This window comes from Pyrus communis, chromosome 2, assembly GCF_041283825.1.
Source record: "Pyrus communis isolate YQ-2024b chromosome 2, ASM4128382v1, whole genome shotgun sequence".
Lineage (NCBI taxonomy): Eukaryota > Viridiplantae > Streptophyta > Magnoliopsida > Rosales > Rosaceae > Pyrus > Pyrus communis.
Genome location: NC_142566.1, coordinates 18,282,545 through 18,307,960, shown reverse-complemented (window position 1 = coordinate 18,307,960; position 25,416 = coordinate 18,282,545). Strand labels below are relative to the sequence as shown.

Sequence of the window (25,416 nt, the reverse complement as noted above, 5' to 3'; positions counted from 1 at the left end):
CCAAAGTCAATGAAATTCCTTATTTTTTAAATACAAAAGTATGCTATTTCTTTGTTAATAGCGGGCTCGTCAGGGCATCTCAAAAAAAGATGTTAAATAATTCATCAAAATTTTAGGCAAAATGTTAAAAAAATTTCTCTCAAAAGTGAAACTTTCATAGACTCTCTTACGCTTTATGGTTTTATTTTTTTATTTTTTTATTATTTACGCTAAAAGAGTGGGGAGTATACTAAGCTTCATAATGGGCCATCAAAAATATGGTTCAAATTCACATTTGTCGAAAATCGAACCTAAAATCTCTCACTTATAAGAGAAGAAGAATACCGTTAGACCGTAATACTAAGTCACAACACTTCACAATTTAACATCACTGTGTCAACATATGAGGTAGTTGAGAGTCCCATTTTTGAGATGGTCTCACTTTTGAGAAAGTTCTATTAACATTTCTCAAATTTTATTTTATTATTTATGTGGCAAATTAAATATAGATGTTATATCTTCTTCTTTTCTAATTGATATATCAAATATTTATTTTATTAAATTTTCAACCCAGTTGCATTAACTAATAAAAATAATTAAAAGTAAATTTTGTTTTCATCTTATTGGTTGTCAATAAGACTCGTACGTTAAAAAATTACATTTTTTTTGTCAAACGATAAATTTTGTTAGATTAACCACTGACGGAGTTTAATTTTATCTTTGTTTATCGTAAAAAAACAAAACAGTTAAAAAGTAAGGAAGTCAAATAACTTAGTATATGACATCTCCTTTGAAGAACAATATGGTGCCTTCTAATCTTAATTGACGTATTTAACATCTCTTTTAAAACTAATCTTAAATAATCAATAGATAAGAAATAGCAGAATTCGTATCGAAGTGCTATTCTTATTTACAAATAAAGGGAATGACATCTGGTGGCATTTTAAATTTATTTACGTGTCAAATTCTCGCGTGAGAACCACGCCATGGAGTATTGTTCACGTGATCCACGCTGTAAGTGCTTTGATTGTCAAATTCTGTGCAGCAGCTTTTGTACGACGTTACATCGTTGCCGTAACCGAGGCTCCTACCAGAATGGGTTGGGCCTTGTTTTAAAAGCCCATTAGACTAAGATCATATGATCTCTTGCGGAATTTTACATGGACTTAATGATTGGACTATAGTTACAGGCCCGTTATTTTTTATTTATTTTTTGTTTCCCTTGTACGTCGGGGGTGCGATCCATCCGATTCGATTTAGGTTAGGCCTCAAACTGACAAATTATATGAAAATAGAATTGACTATAGATTAGAGCCACAACACATAGTTTTAAAAAACTGTAAAATTTTCCCGATCTAAATAAAGTAGGATGTACATGAAGAAGATTTGGCTCAACATGTTCTATTATATACAGGTAGGGGTAGGAGCATTCAGTGGAACTAGTGAACTACACTTGCTTCTGGATAGATGTGTGGGACAAAGGGCTTGTGGCACCTGATGCCCACCCTTCTTCCTTTGCTTCGAGAATTGTGTGAACGGAGAGTGGCCGGAAGGGAAGGAGGTTCTCATTCGGAGTCTCAAACTTACTTGAGCAATGTGGGAAACTGGGGAATGGGTCGAGCAAACTCCCCTTCTGGAAAATAACGTATTGGACTTTGCTATGTTATATTGCATATTTGACCGTTAGATTATTGTACTAAGTAAATGTATCTATCGTATCCAGTCCCTAATTTAACATCATACTTTGTATTGGTTCGGTTTGGTTCTCAAATTGGTAGTATAACTCAATCATACTTTTGTAGTTTAGCCATTTCCCTTCGTAAGCTATCAAGCACATATTCTATGTCCTCTTACATTTATCAAAGGGAACTTGGTACCGGAATTGAACAATATTGAAGCCGGAAAAATTTTAAGAAAGAGAGAGAGGGTCAAATTCGAACGTTGAGAAATTTTATTTTTTTATTTTTACTTTAAAAGAGTTTAAATCAATATGTGTGATGAAAAATAATAGTAAGTGGTGTTAACCAGTAAGAAGTTTCAAGATATTAATTGGGTTGAATAGAAGTACCATTTTCAAAGTAGGGCAATCAGATATGGAAGGGGATGAAGCCTACACTATTATTGCAATGGAGACCCCCTAACAAAAGAATTAGATTTTTAGCGGTCTTAGTTTGCTTTAATCAATTAGATTTAGATCAATGTAATCTAGACTAATTATCTCGCTCATGACGTGTTGAAACACAATTTGTCTCACATCGGACATAGGGCCAAAGAGAAAGCAGTTTAAATAGAAATACCTCTTTCTAACTAACACTGATACCTTTTGTGATAAAACTTCATACCTGAGGATTGAGCAGGCAATAAAGTGGGAACAGTATCAGTATTGTTGGAGTGGGCCCTTGGCCCGTCGACCTGAAAAATTCTACATGATGCAAAAAGCTTATAATTTGAGGATTAATCGTCATCATTATGTGTTGTCCATGACCATGTATATGTTTTAACCTTATTTTTTCAACAAATCTGAAGGATTATATTTGGATAAGGTAATAATCATGAGCCCTTGTTACTGATTTTCAACAAGTTTGAAGGATTATATTTGGATAAGGTAATACTGATGAGCCTTTGGATAAGGAGAGAGTATGTTTCGGACTCAAGATGCATGACTAGAAATTCAACACTCTGAATTACAAATCAAACTAAGTCGCGTGCAACCCCGATACAAAGATGCTGGACTTAGCATCTACAACTTTCTCGTCGTCTGCAATAAACCAAAGTGCAGAACAATTAACTGCTGTAAAGCGGGGGGAACAGGTTAAGGAATTTAGGGTTGAGATTGCTGTCAGAGGTAGCTGCCAGAATAGATATAATGTTCATGCATATATACCTAATTGCCTACCATTCCAAAGTACGTGGTGAAAGGAACATATAACTTGCGGTGGTGCACATGGATATGTGTTGGACAAGTGCATGAAGCTTGATCTGGAAAGAGAGATAAAGCTTTAGACTTTAGAGCCGTTGCACTTAACGTGCAAGACAAAGACATGATAATTAACAACTGAAAGCAAAGAAATCTAACTTCTGGGCTAGCCACTGCGAAAAGTCTGGTTCTGGAGCAGCACACCCACATGACCACAGCTATAGTTTGTATCAAGCGAACCATGCATCTTTTCCTCTGAACCAGACGTCGACGGTTCGATGTTGCATGTAATCGAATTGGCATTTATTATGAGAGAGACTTTTTGTGCCATGACAGTGGAGAAATGTTTTAATATGCTCGGAACACGGGCACCTACATTAGTAAGTGGAGGAACACTTCGGAAAAAAAAAATTCCTTCACTTATATAATGACATATGGCCTACCGCCCCATGTTTCTGGCACATTAATCGTGACAGTGCAAGTAACACTACGTACTAGCGTAATGCTCCAAGTCCACCTGCATTAATTATTAATTTCAATTGAGAATGAATCAACATTGATGAGAGGCGAGACCTTGCATGGGCTTATAAAATAAGTTGAACTACTTCCCATCTTGCCAATTGATTTTATGATGAAACCTCAACTTTCTTCATGGTATTAGAGTAGGTTGTCACAAGTGTGAAACCCAACAACCACACGTGCTCTATCACTTGATTTTTGTTGTCCACGTGATAGACTTGAAAATTTGTCGCACATAAAAGAGCGTATTAAGAGTATCTTCAACCTATATAGTGCGGGCAAGACCAACCGTGTGGAGTAAGGCCTACTTAAGTGGCAATATGACGATGTTTGATTTCGATATGCCCATTTTGTTGGGAAGTATGAGGGCTAGAATTGCGTTGTTAAATACCCAATCATGACAAAAGGTGGAAAAAGATTAGTTGACATACTCCGTAACATTATCACTTTGGAGGACCCGAATGGTAACTCGAGAAATATTGCGAACCATAGCCACAAATGTTTTAAAGTGATGTACTTATGATTTTTGTTTCATAGAGATATCTAAAAGTAGCGAAAAAAATTCATCAATAACTTGTGGGAGATACATATAACCTTTATGGTGAGGACTATAACCGTTACACACACAAGGCTAGACCGACTCTCTAACTTGTGGGAGATATAATAAGGTTCAAGCTGGGAAAAACAGACTCCCAAAGACTCAAAGATAAGAGTAAGTAGGGAGGGATAACCAAAAAGGATGGAATATGGGGAATTTCAATCTTTTTTTTGGTCAATAGGAATTCCATTAATAAAGTAACATGGAGAAGAAAATACAGAAAGACTTTTTAAAAAAGGAGAAGATTGATAAGATGGATGACAGTGAGACTTTGCATGGATTAGTCTCTCACCGATATGGCGCTTTGTCCTCACTTTCTCACAATTCTTATTCAAAAAAATGTGAAACCTAGACTCAATATACTATTAACCCCACTCAATAGAGTGGCAAACCCTAGAACTTTGTATACGTACGAGTAATGCTAGATAACCAATTTCTTAGACCAAATTTACAAACCATGTGATATGTCATCAATAAAAAATAAGCATGTTAATCAACACTTAAGTAATAATTCAATCATCAACAATCACGTCATACGGTTTACAAATTTAGTCTAACTAGTTAGTCTCCCAGACATTACCCGTACACATACACATGTTGTATTTGAATGAATTTACAACACCATGTCATCCGAACGCAATTAACCAACTAATATTACGAAGGAATCGCATCCAAAGGGAAGCTAACAAGGTATAGATTATTGCTGATATAATTGGTTTAAGCTAAAGTTTTGGTAGTTTGTGGTTGTGGGGAAGAATCACTTTAGAAAGCACAAAGTTTGCATGGGGCATGTTCAAAAGGTAATAGGCTGGAACATCGAATGGAAAGGCCCAGTGAAGAAAGCACAAAGAACGAAAGGGAAAAAAGAACTGGAATAAAGAGTTCTAGCTAGCTCCAAGTTTTCTGCAAATAAAAGTCATAGAAAGGTAGGGTCGTCCAACGTACATGAAGTCCTTCCGATCCTTTTTATTGGTTTGAGGCTAAACTTACAATTAAACAGAAGATGATATTGATACAATTGTTCGTTTGAGGTTTGGAGGCTAACGGGCAAGACATTCAAAATATATATGTTGGATAGCATATCCAAAATAGGTCATATGACAAATAATGTACATAAATATATATGAGTTTTTACTTTTAATATCACCAAAATCTTTTGTGATAAAACTCAATAACTAATAATAGGTGATTAAGTTATGACTAGTGATATTGGTGATGGACCATGCTGGACCTGAAAAGTTAACATAGTATCAGATCTAGCTATTATATATCTCAACACGTTAATCAACACTTAAATAATAATTCAATTCTCGACAACCATATCATCGGATTATAAAATTTAGTTTACAAAATTTAGTCTACCTAGCATTACGTAAAATATTCCCCTTTGATTTCAACGACTGACTTATATGTGTTCTTACGTGAATGAGCAGCTTAGAAACCATCTTCCCATCACCTTCCATCCATAGAAAACGCCTCTCTACCATCATCCTATGCATCATCCATTGCAATTTTTCTCTCCCATATGTTGTAAATTATTAATCCTCTCTTCCCAGTCATCCATTCGAATACATACGAGATAAAATCTGAGATTAGTTTGACGTGGCCATGCAGAGTCCTGAGCATGTACCCACGCACGGTATCAGTTATCAAAGCAAACTACTTGTGTGTCAAGCCCAACAATTATACGTGCTTCCACATCTTTCAAATATGTTATTTTGTACTTGAATTAAGACACACCACTAATATACTGAAGTCCCTTGGGAAGTAATTTCGCAATCTTCTTTTCTCTATGCACTCATCCTTTTGTTTTTATTAACCCCTAGATTGAATAAATCGACGAAAAATCAAAGGATAAATAAACAGAAAGTGTATATAGAAGAAGAAAACGTAAGTGAAAATCACTACCCATTTAGTATCACTTTGGTCAAAAGCATTCTCCAATAAGCAATCTTAGAGAATGAATTTTGCACAAATTACCATCGTTTTTTAACAAAGCAAGTCCCTTTCGATCTAGACCCTCATTGAGTATGACTTGTCACCTTATTACGAAACCCAAAAGGAAGTGGCTTACAATTGAGGTTATTCCACCCGTTGTGTGTTTTCTAGTTAAAGTCTAATCTCTTAAGTTCTCTCCAAATCCACTCCCTCTCCTCCCCTTCACTCTCATTTTCTTTTTCTTTTTTTTCTCTTTCTCGATAAACAAGTTAATACAAGATATTGACATGACTAAACCGAGATCATTTAAATAGGAGGAGATTGAAGGAGAGGAAGATTTGGAGAGAGTGAACCCTACTCCTATTTTTGGACCACTTAAGGTTGGTAGTAAGACTCTTGTCGGTACATTCCATATCACCCAAGAAAGATTATGATAACATCAAGGTATTAAAAAACGAACCAGTCCACATCCAAATCCAGAGGGACAATTTGATATCATTTGCTGCTGGGGCCTCTACTTTGCAAAAGTTGGGAGAATCCAATGGATATGGAGATTGAAGGGGTAATTAGGTTAGGTATAGACAAAGAAAGCTTCAAGTTCTCTGAGGTTGATATCTTTGTCTTTATTTATTTATTTATTTCTTTTTTTTTTCTGGGCATTCTTCATTTCTTGGGGACGAATGAGATATTGGACAAACCTGAATCATAACAATCCTTGGTGAGCTTGTTTAAGGCTTCACTTGTATTTTAAGGCAGTCAAATCCAATCCATGTATTATACAAATAAATAGGGGGATTTTTTTTTTTTTTTTCCTGGTGTTTCAGAGTATGTGATATTCTAGTTTCTTTTGACTGTTAAATCTTTGTTTAAAAATACGAAAAAACAGTCATTTAGTACTACTGTTTAGTGAGATATCTTAAGTTCGTTTCTTGTCAAAGGCGAATTTGAACCACATTATTGCTAGTCCATTGTGAGACTTAGACCATTCTCCCACCCCTTAAAATCTTTAGTGTAAATAATATCATTTCTTAAAAAAAATAAAAATTTACTGTTAGAAGTCTAAAATATACGGTATCAGCGGAACATCATAAATTTTTTACGATTAAGGGATTCTTATGGCAGTGTCATCATATGATTGAGACATTTTAGTATAAAAATAAAAGACATTAGTTTTTCTTTTGGTTAAAAAATGAAAAAGAGTTCGAGCATGAGTTTTGTAGTTGTCTAAACATAAGATTAGAGCTTTACGAAGAAGAAAAAAAAAGCATATGATTAGAGGTGTATTTGTTTATATTTGCTGGATACGTGGTGATAATAATAATTATTATTTTGTCAAGATAATTTCTCATTTTCTACGTTTTGCTAGTACTAGATTGATATATCGATCATTTCAAACGAGGAATGTGAGTTCTAGAAAAAAGGATTAGATGGAATAGTTTTTTCTTTTGGATCCCAAGGGGGCTTACGCCCGTAAGAAAAAGAAAAATTATATAAGAATATCACAAGACTTCAGTTATATCTGCAACTAACAATCAATAACAAATTTCACAATAAACTAATAATAACGTGATTCAAATTCACTTTTGACAATAATTAAATCTATAATTTCTTATTTATCAATAAAAAAAGAATAACACTAGACTACGATATTTTAATTTTTATTATTATTTATTCAATACAAAATTAAAAATAATTATTAATACGTAAATAAAGATAAAATAAGCATTCGAAAACCAGAAGAAAAATGAAAATTAATATTAATACCGTTATTAAACATAATGAACTGTTGAATTTCTGAGTCAGACCTCAGAACACATTGGGAGAGACGAGCCACATTTCCTTTCATTCTTCGAGGCCTTTATAGTTGTATTTTTTTATTTTTTTATTTTGTTGTTTTCCAATAAACTAAATATACTCCGAAGTCGACGGTTGGGAAAATTACCTCCAACAAGTGTACGGTTCAAGACTGGTGGTTGCCCACCTTTCTTTTATATTTATGTATCCAAGTGGGAACACAGCTGACAGCTCACTGAGACAGTGGTCACTCGTACTAGGAGGAGGAGGAGCAGCAGCCGGCGGCGCTGGAGGGCAATTTGGGAACTTAAAGCAGCAACAAAAGTCTTCAACTTCACCAACACCGCCATTGAAGAAGAAAGGACCCACTGGTTTGATTTGATACCAAAAGTCCCTTTGCAGTTCTTTTCAAACCGCTCCCGCCCTCCCCCCAAACTCCCCATTCTCCACCCACCAACTCTCTCTCTCTCTCTCTCTCTCTCTCTCTCTCTCTCTATATATATATATATATGTATCTGTTTGTTGAAAACCCAATTGTTGTTGTATCATTTTCTTCATCCTAACTCCAACTAATCAGATAATGAGATCAAGTTTCTAACAATATTACCACTTTCTTCAGTAACCCATATCTATTTGCATCTTTTTTTTTTTTTCTTCCTTTTTTTCTCCCTTTCAATTTTATTCAATGGAAGCATCAGAGAATTGCAGTGTAAAGGTGGCTCTGCACATTAGACCACTTATCGGCGATGAACGCCTTCAAGGTTGCAAGGAGTGTGTTGCTGTTACACCCGGAAAGCCTCAGGTACTCTGAGTTTTGTTTCCATTGAGGAACTGGGTTGTTTTTTGAGATTGGAATTTTTGGTGTAGCTAAATTTGGATAGGTGGGTTTTGTCTGTCAAGTTAAAGATTAATGTAAGGTTTAGTTTAGTTTGTTTTTTTGAGCATTATCAAATGAATTACTGGTGTTTCGAGATTGCGTCGCGGTTTAATCAATGGAGTTTTGGAGTTTTGGGGTTGATTCCCCTTCATCTGTTATGTGCATTGCTTGTAGGGTTCTGTGAAATTACTGGTTGGTTTATTGGAACTAATTATTTTGGTTTTTCACCATATGAAATTTATTGCGGTAGTGTGTCATATGAATCTTAAACAGCGAGTGCTAGATTCTCATTTTTCCAGTGCTATATCATGGTCTAGTCTGTTAATTGAGCTGTCGTTCCCTATGTTTCCGGTTAGGCAAAACAATAGAAGTTGAAAAGTTTCCTTCTTGTCAATGCTGATTTAATGACCTTCTGATTAGGGTTCAACAAGCAGACATGAATTATTACCAACGCAAAATCAAACCCATTCCTCTCTCTTTCTCACACACACACATACATATCTCATTGCCTTCATACCATTAAAACAAAGTACTATCAAATTGCCTTCATACAATTAACACGAAGGACAATTGTAAACCAGCATTAAACCTGACAAAGTCCTTTTTTTGCCAGGTTGCGTTGTCCTGAGACTCTTTGCATACCCACTTAACATGAGACCTACTTTAACACGTAGGTTCCCACAACAGATAAAACTCAAGAAATATCACCATGATAATATAGTCTATAGACTATAGAGTAGTTAGGGGGTATGGGCATGATTTAACATGTTCCCTGTATCTCATTTTGCTAAAGCCCAGCGAAAGTTATGCTCATGGTAAGGAAAACAGAAACCATTTGGCACACTTGTGTGAATTTAGTGGCTTTTCGATATTATGGTACTATTTTGTGTTTGCAACTTTTAGCTTGCTGTCGTAGTTGCTGAAAGTATTATCTTTGTTGACCATGGTGCAGATAAAAATTGGCCCACATTCTTTTACATTTGATCATGTCTATGGGAACAGTGAAGCTCCATCATCTGCCATGTTTGAAGACTGCATTTCTCCACTTATTCATGGTTTATTCCAAGGATACAATGCTACGGTACTTGCTTATGGTCAGGTAATGTCTATCCTGTGAAAAATGGGCCTTGCGGTTGAATAAGATCTTGCACATGGTCTGCTGTTATTTTAACAGCTGAATTATACATATGCTGCAGACAGGATCCGGAAAGACGTATACCATGGGAACTGGCTCTGGAGATGGTTGCCAGACAGGGTTGATTCCTCAAGTTATGACTACATTGTTCAACAAGATTGAAATATTGAAGCATCAAACCGAATTCCAAGTGCAAGTTTCCTATATAGAGGTATATTCCTTTTGTTGTTCATATTCCTACTTTGTCATAGAAAAGGCCCTCAGTCAATGTGGTTCCAGAAACTTTTCGTTGTTTGGAGAGTGGTCCTATCAAACTCAAAACAGTGAGAGTATTGGCAAGTTTTTCTTTAATGGCAAGCTATCTATGTTGTTTTCATAGACCAATCTCTTGCCAATTTTTATTTCCATACTACGAGGATTAATATAGGGTTTAAATTTGCAGATTCTGAAGGAAGAAGTGAGGGACTTGTTGGATTCTGTATCTACAAATGGACATGCCGCAAAAGTTAATGCTTCTGGAAGGCATCCCATACAAATTCGTGAAACATCAAATGGAGCCATAACCTTAGCAGGATTAACTGAAGTTGCTGTTAGTTCATTACAAGAAATGGCCACTTGCCTGGATCAAGGATCATTAAACAGAGCAACGGGGAGTACAAATATGAACAGCCAATCTAGGTAAACCTTGAATTTCAAATTTCTACCCTCTGCGATGCAGATTTACTTTTTATTACTGAAATGGTTAGCTTTTTCATGTATATATATTTTTGAGGATTCTGGCATCCATATTTCCTAAATCGACATTTCGAAGTACTGTTTAAGTTCTATTTATCATAGTGGTCGAAGATGTTGAATTGTTAAGTATCATTAATGCTGATTTTATTGAAAATTTATTTTACAATTTCATATAGAAAGCAGTATTACTTTTGAACTTTTAGTAGCACCTTGAAGACTTTTAGTATTATGAAAGATCAAGACTTGTACAAGAAAATGAGAACTTCCTTTGTAGATATCAGCCTGGGAATATATATATATGTAGCATATTGATTATTGCATGACAGAATAGTCCTGTTGAATGTATATATGTACCATATTGATTATTGCTTGATTTTTTTCTAGCTAAATGTTTCATTTGCAAAAATGTGTAGTGAGTAATTAATCCAAGTGCTCGAAAATCTTGTTACACCTACAGTTTAAGTGATTGCTCATAATTTAATGATATATTGTTCCCATTTGTATAGTCGATCGCATGCCATCTTTACAATAACATTAGAACAGATGCGAAAAATCCGTTCAGCTTTTCCTGGGAATGACACTCCAGATGAGGATATGGGTGAAGAGTATTTTTGCGCAAAACTCCATTTGGTAGATCTTGCTGGATCAGAGCGAGCTAAGAGGACAGGTTCCGGTGGACTCCGTCTAAAAGAAGGTCAGTAAAACTGTTTATGAATGCAATCGTACTGTACCTTTCAATCATCAACTACTGAGACTTGTAAGCATTAACTTATGAATAGGTATACATATTAACAAGGGACTTCTTGCACTTGGTAATGTCATCAGTGCATTGGGGGATGAGAAAAAGCGGAAAGAGGGGGTGCACGTCCCTTACCGAGACAGTAAACTCACTCGACTCTTGCAGGTAAGATAAACATGAATAATCTGCCTGATATCATGTATAATGGTAACATTACTCTTAAAATGTAGATGCTGATGCCAGCATGAAATGTTTTAATGTTATCAAACATGTGCATTTCCACACATTTCAATGTTTCAATGTTCAAATCATAGATTCATAATTTCATTAGAGGATGATGTTTCTGTTTTTGCTTGGTTTATGTGTTGCTGTCTGATATGGTTCACTTGTGCATTTTGGCAGGATTCACTTGGTGGAAACAGCAAAACAGTTATGATAGGTAACATTACGAGCTTGTCACTATGATTTGTGCTTTGGTTGAATGCCATTATACTAAAGTGACATTTATTCATACTTCCCTCGCTCAATTATTTCATTGAATTGACTACTTTTATCCTCCATTATTCCCCGCTATTCCAAATGTCCAATTAGGATTTTTTTTTTTTGTTTGTTTGAAGACATTAGATTTTTCCACTTGTTTACTTTCGAACAAGATTTACTTAGTCTGGAATTGGATTCCTCTTTGATTGAAGTTGCCTTTAATGCTTCTTACTTTTGGTAATTTTCTGTTCTTTGCAGCTTGCATCAGTCCTGCTGATATCAATGCCGAAGAAAGTCTTAACACTCTGAAATATGCAAATCGTGCTCGCAATATTCAGAACAAACCTATTGTAAGTTTGTCAGATGACTCTCTTATGGTTTTCCATAATTCCCTTTACGAAATGTTTTAATTAATGAGCACCGTTGATATCTGGTTTCATATTCCATGAATTACGACCAACTTGAAATGTTTTCGTTTTGGGGTACAGGTTAATAGAGATGTCATATCCAATGAGATGCAAAAGATGCAAGAGCAGCTAAAATTATTACAGGCAGAGCTATGTGCTCGGGGTGGAGCTCCATCAGATGAAGTGCTGGTATTTTGCTTAAAATAGATTTCATTGATTTAAATTAGTTGTCTATGCATCTTCTTATGGACGCACATTGAAATTGGTTGCATAGGTTCTTAAGGAAAGGATTGCCTGGCTTGAGGTTACCAATGACAATCTTTGTAGAGAACTTAATGGATATCGCAGCAGATGCGCTGTTGTGCAGCAGGGTGAAGCAGAGAGCCAAGTATGTCAATGAATCTTTTTACAAGAGTTTACAATTTAATTGCTGGTGATCTTCATTTTGATAGTTTTCCATTTCTCAGGACCGTGTTTGTTTCACAAAAGTTGATGGACTTAAGAGGGGCTTCCAGAGTATGGGTTCATCTGATTATCAAATTGGGGAAATTACGTCAGGTGAACCACTCATTTGTTTCATGTTTTTTTTACCTTTTTAGAAGAAATGATATAGTTTTTTTCGCTTTCTCTTCAGTAAGAATTTAGAGTAATGATGCTAACTGGTCACTTTGGTTGGGCTGAATTTATAAAATGCTTATTCTGGTGCACAACTCTTGTTTTGACTCGCAAGTTTGGTCCTTGACATTTTGGGCATAATTCCAAAATTTCCAGGTGAAGATTGTAAGGAAATCGATGAAGTAAAAAAAGAGTTGGAGCATCAACTTTTGCAAAATACAATGGACACAGAATTAAATGAGTTAAACAAGCGCTTGGAGCAAAAAGAGGTTTTACTTTCATTTATAGTTTCATATGTAAACTAGCCGTGGGATTTAACTTGAATAAAAGTCCTCATAATCCGAATAATATATACGCATATCTATGTTATCTTTATATGTTTATCAGACATGGAGAGTTGAAATAGACAATGGTCAAGTACATCTCAATGCGTCTCAACCATTCATACCATTCATAACTGCTTGGATGATTGAACATATTCTATATTTGGTATATGATCAGATAAATTTTTGTTTATGGTATTTTCATTAATCGGTATAGCATATTTATGTTCCTATTTGTTTGATGATCTACAGTCTGAAGATAATCCTACTTTTCTGTGATTGTAATCTTTCTAATATTCCGTATATCAGAAAAAGAACCACGAATATATTGCTCAGGAATTATTATCAAAAAAGAAAAGGGGAACTCTTGGGTTGCATTCTTCAATCTGATATATTTTTTTGTATGGCATTGTTCTCATAGTGGAGCTGGCAGTCAGTGTTCCAATCAACCTTCATTAATGTTTCTGGCATGTTTCATCTACTGACAATGATCAATTTTTTATTGAACGGTAACTTTACTACCAGTCACTGCCCCATAATCATAGCTTCCACCTTTTTGCAGTCTGAGATGAGACTTTTTGGAGGGATTGACATTGCAGTTCTGAAGCAGCACTTTGGAAAGAAAATCATGGAAATTGAGGAAGAGAAAAGAATTGCGCAGGTCAAATGAAACATATGTGAATTTTGATTTTTTGAAATGGCCTTATTCTCTATCTGATAGTTGAAATAATTACAGAAAGAGAGGGATGGCTTATTGGCTGAAGTTGAAAGCCTTGCTTCTAACTTGGACGGACAAGGGAAAAAAATGCAAGATGTGCATGCACAAAAATTAAAATCTCTCGAAACACAGGTGATGCTGTGAAATATTTAAAACGTGGTTCAGTTTGCCTGTATTTGTGTTGATAAGTGAATGTATTCATTGTGAACTACAGATATTAGATCTGAAGAAAAAACAAGAAAACCAGGTCCAACTTTTAAAGGAGAAACAAAAAAGTGATGAAGCAGCAAAGCGGCTGCAAGCTGAAATTCAATATATCAAATCTCAGAAGGTTGGTTCTATTTTTCGTACATCAGGGAGTTCCATAAGCAGAACTATGAATTGTATAATATCTTATGCATTTTTGATCTTTGTTAACCAGTTGTTCATCATATGCAGGTTCAGTTGCAGCATAAAATAAAGCAAGAGGCAGAACAATTTCGACAATGGAAGGCCTCTCGCGAGAAGGAATTGTTACAGGTGCTTTACCTCCCATTAAAATATGCAATCTGGTCCATCTCTAATGCGCCTCAAAATTGAAGTGTGGTCAATTCCTGAAAAAGAATATGAAGAGTTATCAATAATCCGAAACTTTATAAATCTGTTGTGTCAGTTTGCTCTCCAATGGACTTCATCTATCATTTTGTATCTTATTACACCTTTTTAAAATGTTTCAAAGTGCTCTCAAACTTTGGGAATTGCGTGCTGTATGTAGTCCTCGTAATCATTTGGGGTATCTTTGTAAATCCCATTTTATTTCAGCTGTGCATGTAATTGCTTATTTTGTCATTCTTTCTACCATATAATTATTATTACTATTTAGTGTTGGTTGTTTAATTGTGATTTTATCTCAAGCAGCTAAAGAAGGAGGGAAGGAAAAATGAGCATGAACGGCATAAACTTGAAGCTCTGAATCAGCGCCAGAAAATGGTATATATTTGTATTTGACACATACTGGCAATTGAACTCTTTCACGTTGATAATAAACCCATACCGAATGCAGCCTATCATTTTTAACATTCTTGCAGGTTCTTCAAAGAAAGACAGAAGAGGCAGCAACTTCTACCAAGCGGCTTAAGGAATTGTTGGAAACTCGCAAATCTTCTGTACGTGACAACTCAGGTAAGTTTTATTTTTTATTTTTGTTTGAACGTAGCTATCAGTTGACCCCAATAACTCAGATAACCTCATTTCCTAATCTAGTGTTTTCATCTTCAGTTAACCCCAATGGACATACACCAACTAGCCAGGTAAAGATCTTCACTTCACTTCTTATAATGGTTCAATATTTAGGATGGCTGGTTGGATTGTATTACTCGAGTAGACCGTTACGCTTGAAATTAATGACCTTAATATCATCTCTGCTATAAGTTTACATTGAAACCATTTTAAAACGAATTGCATCTCTAGGGCAATGAAGGATCTTTACAACGGTGGCTTGATCATGAGCTGGAAGTCATAGTGCAAGTGTATGAAGTTCGTTTGGAATATGAGAAGCAAAAGAAATTGTATGTATTATTGTATTTTTTTTATTTTTTTTTTACTTTATTTATTTTGCAAGGAATTTGCTTATAGCCTTATACTAGGATTAATGAAAGTTATATTTTAGACGAGCTGCACTGGAAAAAGAGTTGGCCTTATTCAAGCAAGCAGATCAGCTTTCTGGTACTCAAAGAGGAAAGAGCGGGCATTCCAGGTATACACATGCATACACATGTATGCATACACATGCATTATTGATATGCAATACAATAGTCTTCTCCATTTGACATTCTTTTTCCCAACCAATCAGAGTGCTGTCCATGTCACTGGGTGCAAGAATGGCAAGAATAGCTTCACTTGAGAACATGCTGAGCATGTCTTCAAATGCTCTCGTGGTGATGGCTTCACAGCTGTCAGAGGCAGAAGAAAGGGAGCAGAGCTTAAGCGGTCGTGGACGTTGGAATCAGTTGCGTACAATGGGCGACGCTAAGAACTTGCTTCAACATATATTTAATGGTGCTGCAGAAGCAAGGTGATTATACAATTACATTGAATCTGATGAATTAACTGTTGAAGCTATCTTGCCTTGGTGAGGATTACTTTGTTCAAATTAGGGATATGCATTTCATGAAATTTACTTTCCCTTTAACTTATGCTCTGGTGATGGGTGAAAAATAATTGGCGAAACCTTTTACTTGTGTCTTCTTTTAAGTTCCACGGTTTTGATTAATGACTCTGATTGATAGTGTCAGTTCTTTTTCATTTAGTGTGATTTTGTTCGAGCAAATATTACCTCTTCGCAACGTCAAAGAAAAATAATGAAGAATGTTCAGGAATTGTAATTAAAAGCAATTTTAATATATGTATCTGTGTCAACAGGTGCCAGTTGTGGGAGAAGAACATGGAAATTAAGGACATGCAAGACCAGCTGAATGAGCTTGTCACTCTACTTCGTAAAAGTGAGGTTCAGAGAATGGAGCTGGTGAAGGAACAAAAAGTGATGGAAGAAGCTGTTGCTGTTGCGTTGAGTACGCCAGCTTCGGTGAGACTGCCAGCTAAACCTCTCGCGGCTGTCAAAATTTCTTATTTTTACTTGTTCTTATCCTTTGATTGGATAATCAATTATGAAACTGTAGTTTATATAAACCAACATGCAGATCTGCCAAGATTTAAATGGGAATTTTTTATTTTTATAAAATCCATATTATTCTTCATTGTTCTCACTACTACTTAAATGGGAATCAACAGGCGAATTCACGCACTCCATTAAAGCACTTAATGGATGATATTAGTGGTCCTTTGTCTCCAAAGTCACTCCCAGCACCCAAGCAGCTCAAGTTCACAACTGGAATAGTTAATGGGTTGGTTCAAGATTCGGCGGCATTTCTGGACGAGACACAAAAGGTAATTATTTTTCTTTTATGCTGTTTTCAGTGTCGTAATTCTCCTCCTTGACTAAGAAAATAGTCATCATTCTGGGTGCAGATGGTACCAATGGGACAATTCTCTATGAAGAAACTAGCAACGGTGGGGCATGGCGGTAAGCTTTGGAGGTGGAAGAGAAGTCATCATCAGTGGCTACTACAGTTTAAATGGAAGTGGCAGAAGCCTTGGAGACTCTCAGAATGGATCAAGCATAGCGATGAGACAATAATTAGGCCGAGGCCTCGCCCACAAACTCAGATAGATATGATGTGAATATCAGCTTCGTTTTATGTTGTATACACATCTTGACTGCCATATACGATTCAAAATATGGCTTGGTGAAAACAACTGTAACTGCAGGTAATCATTCCCCTGTTGTTTCCAATACAGGCAACCGCCAACTTTGGTATAAAAGAGAAGCGCGATATATTCATGCATCAAATATACACATGTTTTTGTTGCCTGCGTGCAGGATGCAGATGTGTTGTAAATTGGCAGGACGAGAATCGCAGGTTTGACAGTCTTTTGGCCAAAACATGGTTGCATCACAAACGACTTCGTCATGCCAGCAGTCTCAGGAAACTTGCATAAGACAGCGAAAATTGGACTGCTGTTTATGTGGTGAAAGAAGACACGTTCGTGCAAGAAATAGGTGGTTTTATGATGCTAACATCTGATGCTGATTTGTACTTCGTACATTGTTACATCGTTTCTTTAGTTACACACAGAAGAGTAGAACATAGTTGAATTTCTGCTGCCGTGTTTTGCGTGTATATCACCTCCCCCGAACTCCGGTGAGTTTATGTAGTCGTACAACCTTAGTTTGGGAGAATTTTGGCTTTGACATGTCATATTTCTCGTTGGAGTGTTTAACGAGTTTGTACCTACTTTGTTCATTTTAGGGAATTGATTTTTTTTTTTTTTTTTTTTTCAAAAAATAGATTTGTTAAATTAAATGTTAGATTAGGGAGCTAGCGGGGTTCAAACCTACGCCGTGATGCAAGGGCATGGGCAACACTCTTTTCCACCACAGTGGTAGAGGGTCATTTGCTTAGGGAATCGATTTCAACACACTATTTTTGTTCACATGCACACTTTATATTTATTTCTGACCTTTAGATCGAATAAAGTAATCAACAAACAAAAACAAATAGTGCAAAAATCATTTTCCGTCATTTTATCGACAAATTGTTAGGGTATAGGTTTTAGTCATTTTACTTTTTTCACTTTAGTTTCATGTAACGTCACTGTGTAGTATAACCAATTCACGTGTTCAGTTGGTCCTTGCCTTTACGATGATCATGTAAAGTTCTGCAATCAGAGATTGGAATTGAAATATGTTGTAATAAAACATCCTTATGCCTGAACCAAACCCACACAATTTTCGAAAAAAACTTAAAAGTGCTACCAGAATGTCAAAGTGACAATATCTTAAACTTATCATGTGTCGCCGTGTATTTTAACTTGCTCACATGACATCACGTGATTGGTATGAAATATTGCCACCTTACCGTCTCGTTTGCATGTGAGTTTTTACTAGGAATGGCAATCCAACCCAGTTAAATCCCACAGTCGTGGAAACCCACCTGAATGGAGTGAATTTGGGGTGAAAATTTAGATATTTTTCGAATATAAAGAAAAAATCGTGAATATTATTAGGTTAAAGTTTGGAATTGTATATTTTATATATATATATATATATATATATATATATATATATATATATATTCTCACGGAAGTCCGTTATGAAGAGGGGATGATACGAGAAAGCAGCTGGCAATTTGTCTTTCTTTTGTTTTATTTGCTGGAAGTTGACAAGTTGTCAGCATCCAAGCTGGTAAATCAAACCTGTTTATTGTTACGCTTTCATAATTGAGCATCATTTGTATGAAATTATTATGGGATACTGCAATATCGCCACGTGATATAATCAATTCACGTGTTCAGTTTATCCTTAAATTGCTTTTTATGATTATCAAAATAAAAAAAATATGGGTATATATAATCCATGCCTGCACCAAAAACCACACAATTCCGAAAGAAATTCACATGCAACAGGTCAAGGTGACAATATTCCAAACTTATCACCACCTTGCCATCATTGTACCAAAAACTCTGGCAAAACAAGAAAGAAAGAATGCTTAAAATCATCATTATATATCTTCCATTACCAGATTGCGCTCGTGTGGATGCAATTACAAGAATTCCTCAAGCTTTGCCCTATAAATCCGTTCGTCAACCTCATACCCTTGATTAGAATTGTTTCAACCTCCTCCCTTGATTTACTTCTTTGAACCCAAAATTGTAGTCTCCAGACTCTACTACTTCGAAAATCCGACGTCTGCGTTATCATCAGTCATCACACTCTCTTTAATCTCCTGTATCATCTTCAACACTTGCCACATTGCCGGCCTCTGTTCCGGGGACGTCAAACTACAAATACAAGCGACCTCGGTGAGCATTCCCAGTTGATTGTCATCCCCAACATCGTCATCCCTCATTACTCTGACCCAATCAGGCACGTCCGTGGGCATGAGAAGCGGATGTTGGGACGGATGTTTACCTGTCAAGAGCTCAAGCAATAAGATGCCAAAGGCATAGACATCGGATTTGGCCGTGGCTCGCCTGCTGGACTTGCGAATCTCGGGGGCTTTATAGCCTGCAGAATCAGGATCTTCATTTGCAGAAGTGTCTGCAAAGAAGGCAAGGCCGTAGTCCGTGAGACAGGCCTCGAAGTCGCCTCCGAGGAGAATATTAGAGGACTTGAGATTGCCATGGATTAGGGACGACGATTGGTGAATATAAGCAAGGCCTTGAGCTACATCTTCAGCTATCTTCAAGCATGATGTCCAATGCAGAGGTCTTGCTCTAGTTGATTTCGAACCTATTTGTTCACGCATAATTGCAAATTGTTAGCAACAGTTTTTATAAACAACTCGCTAAAATCACAAGATCTGATGTTTATAAACCCTACACCTTAAACCCTCAATCACTCCCCTTTCATAGGTTAAGTGATTTTCACACCCTTGGTTTCTTCTTATGCACTTTTTCCACTGTTTTCGTCTCTATTCTCTTTTCGTTTATTCAATCCTGATTCGGAAGGCTAGTAACAAATGGAGAAGTGCATAAGCAGGGAAAGAAAGGCGAGTGCGAAAACCACTTCCTTTTGGTTACAAAGAAAAACCCTACAAAATTAAATTTTTTATACGTGCAATCACTCGCAAATGGCTTTCTAGATAAGCTCCACTATTCTTGCATGTGCAAATTTTAAACTAAAATATTAAAACTAAAACGTCCAAATTTACAGCTCTTCTGTAGCTGAGGGACGAAATAATATCCAACTAGATCCATACAAGCGTTTCAATTATTTTACCATGAAATAATTGATCATGGTACAAAAGGGGGCCAACCCGTGATTGTCGGCATTAAAACATACGTGATCGCACCTAAATTTGACTGAAAAGCATAACTGATAACCCAGTCGTGTCACGCACAACCCAACACCACTAAACCCAAACCCATAATATTCTCACACGTGACAATGCCAGAGACCCCAGCCCGCCCGCTCTCAAATGCGACGCGACGCACGGATGTATCGTCGACGTCCTATTTGTTTGAAAAATGTCTCCATTAATATTAATGCTACAATGTTTTATTGTAGCATTAGTAGAGATTTTAGTGTAACTTTCGTGCTAATAATGCCAAAAAGGTGACACGGACATTTTAATAAACATAAGTATGCAATAGTTTCAAGCGTTTTTTACCGCACTCACCGTGAATGAGATTGAATAGACTGCCGTTGGGTTGGTAATCATAGATCACCAGCCGCTCTCCCTTTGCCTGAAAATAAGCCCTCACCGGAACCAGATACGGATGCCGCAACCCGCCCATAACGTCCATATGCTCCTCAAACGCTTCTCCGCTTGTAATCGCCGTCTTGCCGGCGTCCAATCTCTTCACCGTCACAATCAGCTGGTTGTCCAGCACCGCCTTGTACGTAGTCCCAACGCTACCCCTCCCGAGCAACTCCGCCGAGGCTCTCATCAGCTGCTCCAGACTGTACAGCTGAGCCTCCCCGTAGCAAAAAATCAAGTTCCCGCTCCTCGGAATTGCTCTCGGAGGAGCTGCTTGTTCAACCGTCTTTACCCTGTCGGAAAACTGCACCACCTCCCTCTGTTCTGGGATCTGTGCTTCGATGGTTCTGAAATTGTTTGGATTAGAGTGAATGCGATTGGCTGGTGAGGTAATTGGCGACGGTTTTGTGTCTGTGTAAGTGATGTTTTTGTTATGGTTTCGAGCCACCGCAAAGAGGCATAAGACGGCGGCGACGAGGAGCGAAACCCCGATTGCGACGCCGAGAATGACGCCGGTTTTCTTGTGGTTTTTCGGGGAAGGCGGAGACAGAACAACTCCCTGAGACTCTGCAGTGCTCTCCCCCAGCGGCTCCGACGCCGGAGAGGTTGAACTGGCATTGCGAGATTCGAAGAATGGGGCGTGCGAGCTGCACGCCCGGTTCACAATCTCGCCGCAGAGCCCCGGGTTGAGCTGAAACGACGACGCGTCGAACCGGGACAGGGAAGGGGGAACCGGGCCAGTCAGGTTGTTAAAGGAGACGTTGAAGATTAAAAGGAAGGACTGGTTCAGGCCCGGGAGGGAGCCGTTGAAGCGGTTCGACTGGAGCTGGAGCGAGGTGAGCCGGTCCAGGCCAGAGAGGTTGTCAGGAATGGGACCGGAGAAGTCGTTGAAGGAGAGATCGAGGACCGTGAGGCGGTGGAGGGCGAGGATGGAGGGGGGGAAGGAGCCGGAGAAGGAGTTGCGGTTGAGGAAGAGGGACTTGAGGTTCTGGAGAGGGGAGAGGTCGGGGATGGGGCCGGAGAGGGAGTTGTTGTGGAGGCTGAGGACGCGGAGCTGGTCGAGGCGGGAGAGGGTGTCGGGAGGGAAGGAGCCACGGAGGGAGAAGGACTGGAGGACGAAGCGGACGACGCGGCCCTGGGAGCACTTGACGCCCTGCCATTGGCAGTAGTCGAAGCGCTCGTTGAGGGTGTAGAGGAGCTTGTTGTTGAGGTCGGCTTGGGATTTGAAGGACAGGAGGGCGACGGCGTCGGAGGATGGGAGGAGGAGGTTTGGAGGCGGCGGAGGGAATGGAAGGGAAGTGGAGGGGTGGACGGCGGTGGCGAGGAGGAGGAGGAGGAAGGGAATCATGGTGGGTGGTGGATCATGGAAAGTGGAGGGAGGAAGTGAGGTGGTTTTGTTGGGTTCGTTGCGCTTAAAGTGTGAAGCAGCTGGGTGTTTGTCTAGTAGTGGGAGTCTGTGACAGTGAGAGGAGCTGGGAGGGGGGTCACGTGAAAGTGGGGAACGGGGAAAAATTGTTGCTGTTGGACCGTTGGTGCTGAGCTCAGTGGGTAACTCTTCCCTAGGCTTCCACCATCTTCCAGGCTTTGCCCCTAGTTTGGCGCGTGATTCACATTATTGCTTCATCGTAAAAAAGTGAAATTTTAGCTACTTTCTCGTTGAAATTATTTAATAATATTTCTCTCTATTTAGAAATAAATATTATTTTTAATTTTTATAGATGATTTGTTTGATATTCTACCTTACGTTAGATGACCACTTTCATTTGTTTGGTGGTAATAATTGAGTTTAATTTTCAAATTTTAGCTCCATTAAAGACACATATTACCCTCAGTCAACTCAACAATGCCAGCAAGAGTCCAAGTCATCAACACAGTCAACAAATACTTAGCTTTTAAGTTTTCTTATTGTAACTGATTTGTAACTAATTGTAGATTAAGTTTAATTAGTTACATTAGTTGATTATTAGCTGCTGTGTATAAATACCCCTATGTAAATCAGTTTTTAATAAATGAGAAATATATTTCTAATATACATTACGTTAGATGACCGTTTTAAAGCTAGTCTAAATAGTGTGAGTGAGTAGGATAATGAGTTAGGATTAAGATATATTCTTAGTTCGATTCTCTGTAATGCAAACAAAAGTAAATAAATAATTCAAAGGAGAGTTTGAAAATTTAACCTAAGATAATTAGATGTTAGATACCTTAATCATTGCCTAATTCATTGCTAAGCTTTCATTTTCATCCAACGAACCAAAGTTGGTAGGCAAGAGGTGGAGGAGGTTGCACTGCACGCGACCTAGGGTGCGAACCATTTTCGATGATCACAACTTGTCGTATAACTATAGACTGTAGCTGGAGTGGACTGGAAAACAGTATTTGACCTTTGAGTCTTAATGTCGTTAGTAAGTCAAGACTATTTCCGTCCTCGCAATTTTTAATGTTTTTGTGGCCTTTTTTTGTTGTTTATGTTATTGTCCGGTGCATTTTTGTTTTAAACAATTTGTATGACAATTTACAAGCTAATTATTCATACAACGGGGCATTGAGATCTAATTGCTATAAAAATAAATATATTAAGTATTTAATGCTACGGAGCATTGTAGTCGCTACCCTATTATCGAGGATGCAAAGGCTTTGCTGGATTGGATCATTGGAGCTGTCATCACCCATATCCGCCGCCAAGCAAATGAAGTTGCGCACCGCCGTTCCACGCACCTCACTTCTTTATAATGGTTTTCATTCTTGGTTTGAAGAAACTCCTGATCTCTTAGCAGATATTTTGCTTGAGGAGGGTCTCTCTTTTGTGTAACTGGTCTCTTTTATGTGTTTCTCTCTTCGACCTTTTGGTCTTTCAATGACACTGTGCCGCTGATTTTCAAAAAACATTATATGTTGTATCTTGTTTTTGATAAGTTTCTGACTTCAGATTTTGCATCGTAAGTGTTTCAAGAGATAAAGGGAGAGAAGGAGCAAGATGAGGTACCATAGAGAATAGGAAGTGGAACATTGCAGTGGGGTGGTTGGCCGCGAAGGCCGATGGGAGGCTAGGTATTAAGTGTTTTTAAAGGATTAAATTGAGTAAAAAAATTTCTTGGTTGATTTAGAATTCTAATGTGTTTAAGCTATATCACTCGTCTTCTAAGACCTACTCCAACTCTTAAAGTAAACCTCAAATTTTAGGTTCTAACTGACCCCAACTTGCTCTAACCCTTGAGCCAAATATGAATTTTAACCAAAAACTCATTTTTGGAGCAAATTTAGCCCAAAATATAACCCTGGGTTAGTAAGCTAGCCCATTTGTGCGAGTGGACTCGCCCAATAGAAGCGCAGATGTTCAAGCTTAACGCAATGCACGCATCAACGCACTAGGCTCTTCAAGTCTTCAAAACCTTGGGACCCCACCCATGTGGGCTTGTCAACCAGAATATTGAGCCTAACGGCTCTCTTCTTTGATCCAATCATGCTGGAGCGCTGGACCGTTGGTTGATCCAATGGTTCATAATCAAATGTATTTTTTTTAATTTTATATTTATAAATTCATTAAATCCAACGGATGAGATTTAATATGATCAAATCTAACATTAAAAAAAAAAAAAAAATCTAACGGCTCAAAATTCAATCCAACAACCAAAATTATTTCATGGTGTTATTTAGTGATTTTTTTTTAATAATTATCAGAATCTAAATATTTTTTGGTTAAAATGTTCATAAAATTAAATTAAGATAGTCCAGATAATTTTTTATTTTTTATTTTTAAAGTTACTCTAAAAAAAAATAGCCTAAATTGATTCTTTAGTAATCTCGGGTTAAAAACTTAACCCATATAGATTGGAGCAAAAAAAAACTATTTCTAGGTCAAAACCTAAATTTTCTAAAAATTGGGGTTTTTGAACATTAGTCATTGCAAAAGATTAAAATAAAAAAAGAAAAAAGAAAAAACTGGTGCTAGATTGGATATTCAATTTAATCCCTTGAAGTGTACTTTTATTAAAATTTATATTCAATTTTTGTTATTTAATGTGTATTTTTATTTAATCTCTCCACATTAAATTTTAATTTTATTAATATGCACATATTTAGTTCTTTAATTATAAATAAACATAAATGAGAAAATATTAAAAGAAATTTGTGATACAAAAATAAATAAATACATAAGTGTACAGAAATGACTATGTCGAAATATATAAAATTGACTTTTTTGTATCAAAATATTTGTGTCTACCTGATTATACTAAAATATATTATAATGAACCTAAATTTATGTACCGAAATGTATTATATTGAATTAATGTACCTAAATGTCAATACCAAAATATAGTATATTGAATTAATGTACCTAAAAGTCAATACTCAAATGAGAGGTATTAGGTTTGAATCTCGTGGATCCATTGTGTGGTTTAGCTGACACACCCCGACCCAGAAAGTCCACTTGGACCCTGAATCGAGCTGTGATGGCCAACACCTGGAAGATGACGAAGCCATGAAATGTGATAGTGTATAAAAAGTGAATAAATTTGAATCTAAAAGTGTCTAAGTACCAGAGTGCGCTACGAGTGGGAGCGAACCCATTTCACACGCGATGTCAGAGCATAAGTAAGGTACAATAGTGTGGGTAAGAATCATACCTTCAGAAATATCCATCAATACTAAGATTCGCCACAGATTTTTGTCGATACAAACTCAGCAGCTAAAACCTGGAGGGCACCAAACAGAAGGTGTGAGTAAGCAATAAAACCAAGCTTCCCAAAGTTATTACCTCTCTAAAAGTAATGCCCCTAAATGTAAAACCTGTATCGTTTTCCATAAGACAGTACAACATATATACATATATCCAAACCA

General features: G+C 37.2%; 2 protein-coding genes across 2 annotated transcripts; one reads left to right on the top strand and one right to left on the bottom strand.

Annotated features, from left to right (window-relative positions):
• The first annotated feature begins 7,967 nt into the window (after nucleotides 1–7,967).
• Nucleotides 7,968–17,645, top strand: LOC137747531 (kinesin-like protein KIN-4A). Its single transcript, XM_068487662.2, has 26 exons — nucleotides 7,968–8,547; nucleotides 9,575–9,721; nucleotides 9,819–9,968; nucleotides 10,200–10,435; nucleotides 10,999–11,186; nucleotides 11,272–11,396; nucleotides 11,634–11,670; nucleotides 11,970–12,061; nucleotides 12,200–12,307; nucleotides 12,393–12,506; nucleotides 12,586–12,676; nucleotides 12,890–13,002; nucleotides 13,619–13,717; nucleotides 13,793–13,906; nucleotides 13,989–14,105; nucleotides 14,213–14,293; nucleotides 14,672–14,743; nucleotides 14,842–14,935; nucleotides 15,032–15,063; nucleotides 15,224–15,321; nucleotides 15,423–15,509; nucleotides 15,606–15,827; nucleotides 16,175–16,337; nucleotides 16,544–16,699; nucleotides 16,781–17,080; nucleotides 17,193–17,645. The coding sequence occupies exons 1-25, from the start codon at nucleotides 8,431–8,433 to the stop codon at nucleotides 16,991–16,993; spliced, it is 3,066 nt and encodes a 1,021-aa protein (XP_068343763.2). The 5' UTR covers nucleotides 7,968–8,430; the 3' UTR covers nucleotides 16,994–17,080; nucleotides 17,193–17,645.
• Nucleotides 17,646–18,701: 1,056 nt separating this feature from the next.
• On the bottom strand, nucleotides 18,702–22,049 carry LOC137747189 (putative inactive receptor kinase At5g67200). The gene is made up of 2 exons (XM_068487239.2): nucleotides 20,494–22,049; nucleotides 18,702–19,604 (listed from the first exon to the last, which is right to left on the bottom strand). Exons 1-2 carry the CDS (start codon nucleotides 21,920–21,922, stop codon nucleotides 19,042–19,044), a joined length of 1,992 nt encoding a protein of 663 aa, XP_068343340.2. The 5' UTR covers nucleotides 21,923–22,049; the 3' UTR covers nucleotides 18,702–19,041.
• Between the last annotated feature and the right edge of the window lie 3,367 nt (nucleotides 22,050–25,416).

Bases quoted from the DNA above. Each gene is read 5' to 3' on its own strand.
- LOC137747531 (XM_068487662.2), top strand. From the start codon at position 8,431: ATGGAAGCATCAGAGAATTGCAGTGTAAAGGTGGCTCTGCACATTAGA. The intron at 9,969-10,199 runs GTATATTCCTTT...TTAAATTTGCAG, and splicing joins TGCAAGTTTCCTATATAGAG to ATTCTGAAGGAAGAAGTGAG. The intron at 12,677-12,889 runs GTGAACCACTCA...CAAAATTTCCAG, and splicing joins AATTGGGGAAATTACGTCAG to GTGAAGATTGTAAGGAAATC.
- LOC137747189 (XM_068487239.2), bottom strand. From the start codon at position 21,922: ATGATTCCCTTCCTCCTCCTCCTCCTCGCCACCGCCGTCCACCCCTCC. The intron at 19,605-20,493 runs GTGAGTGCGGTA...GTGAACAAATAG, and splicing joins TCTATTCAATCTCATTCACG to GTTCGAAATCAACTAGAGCA.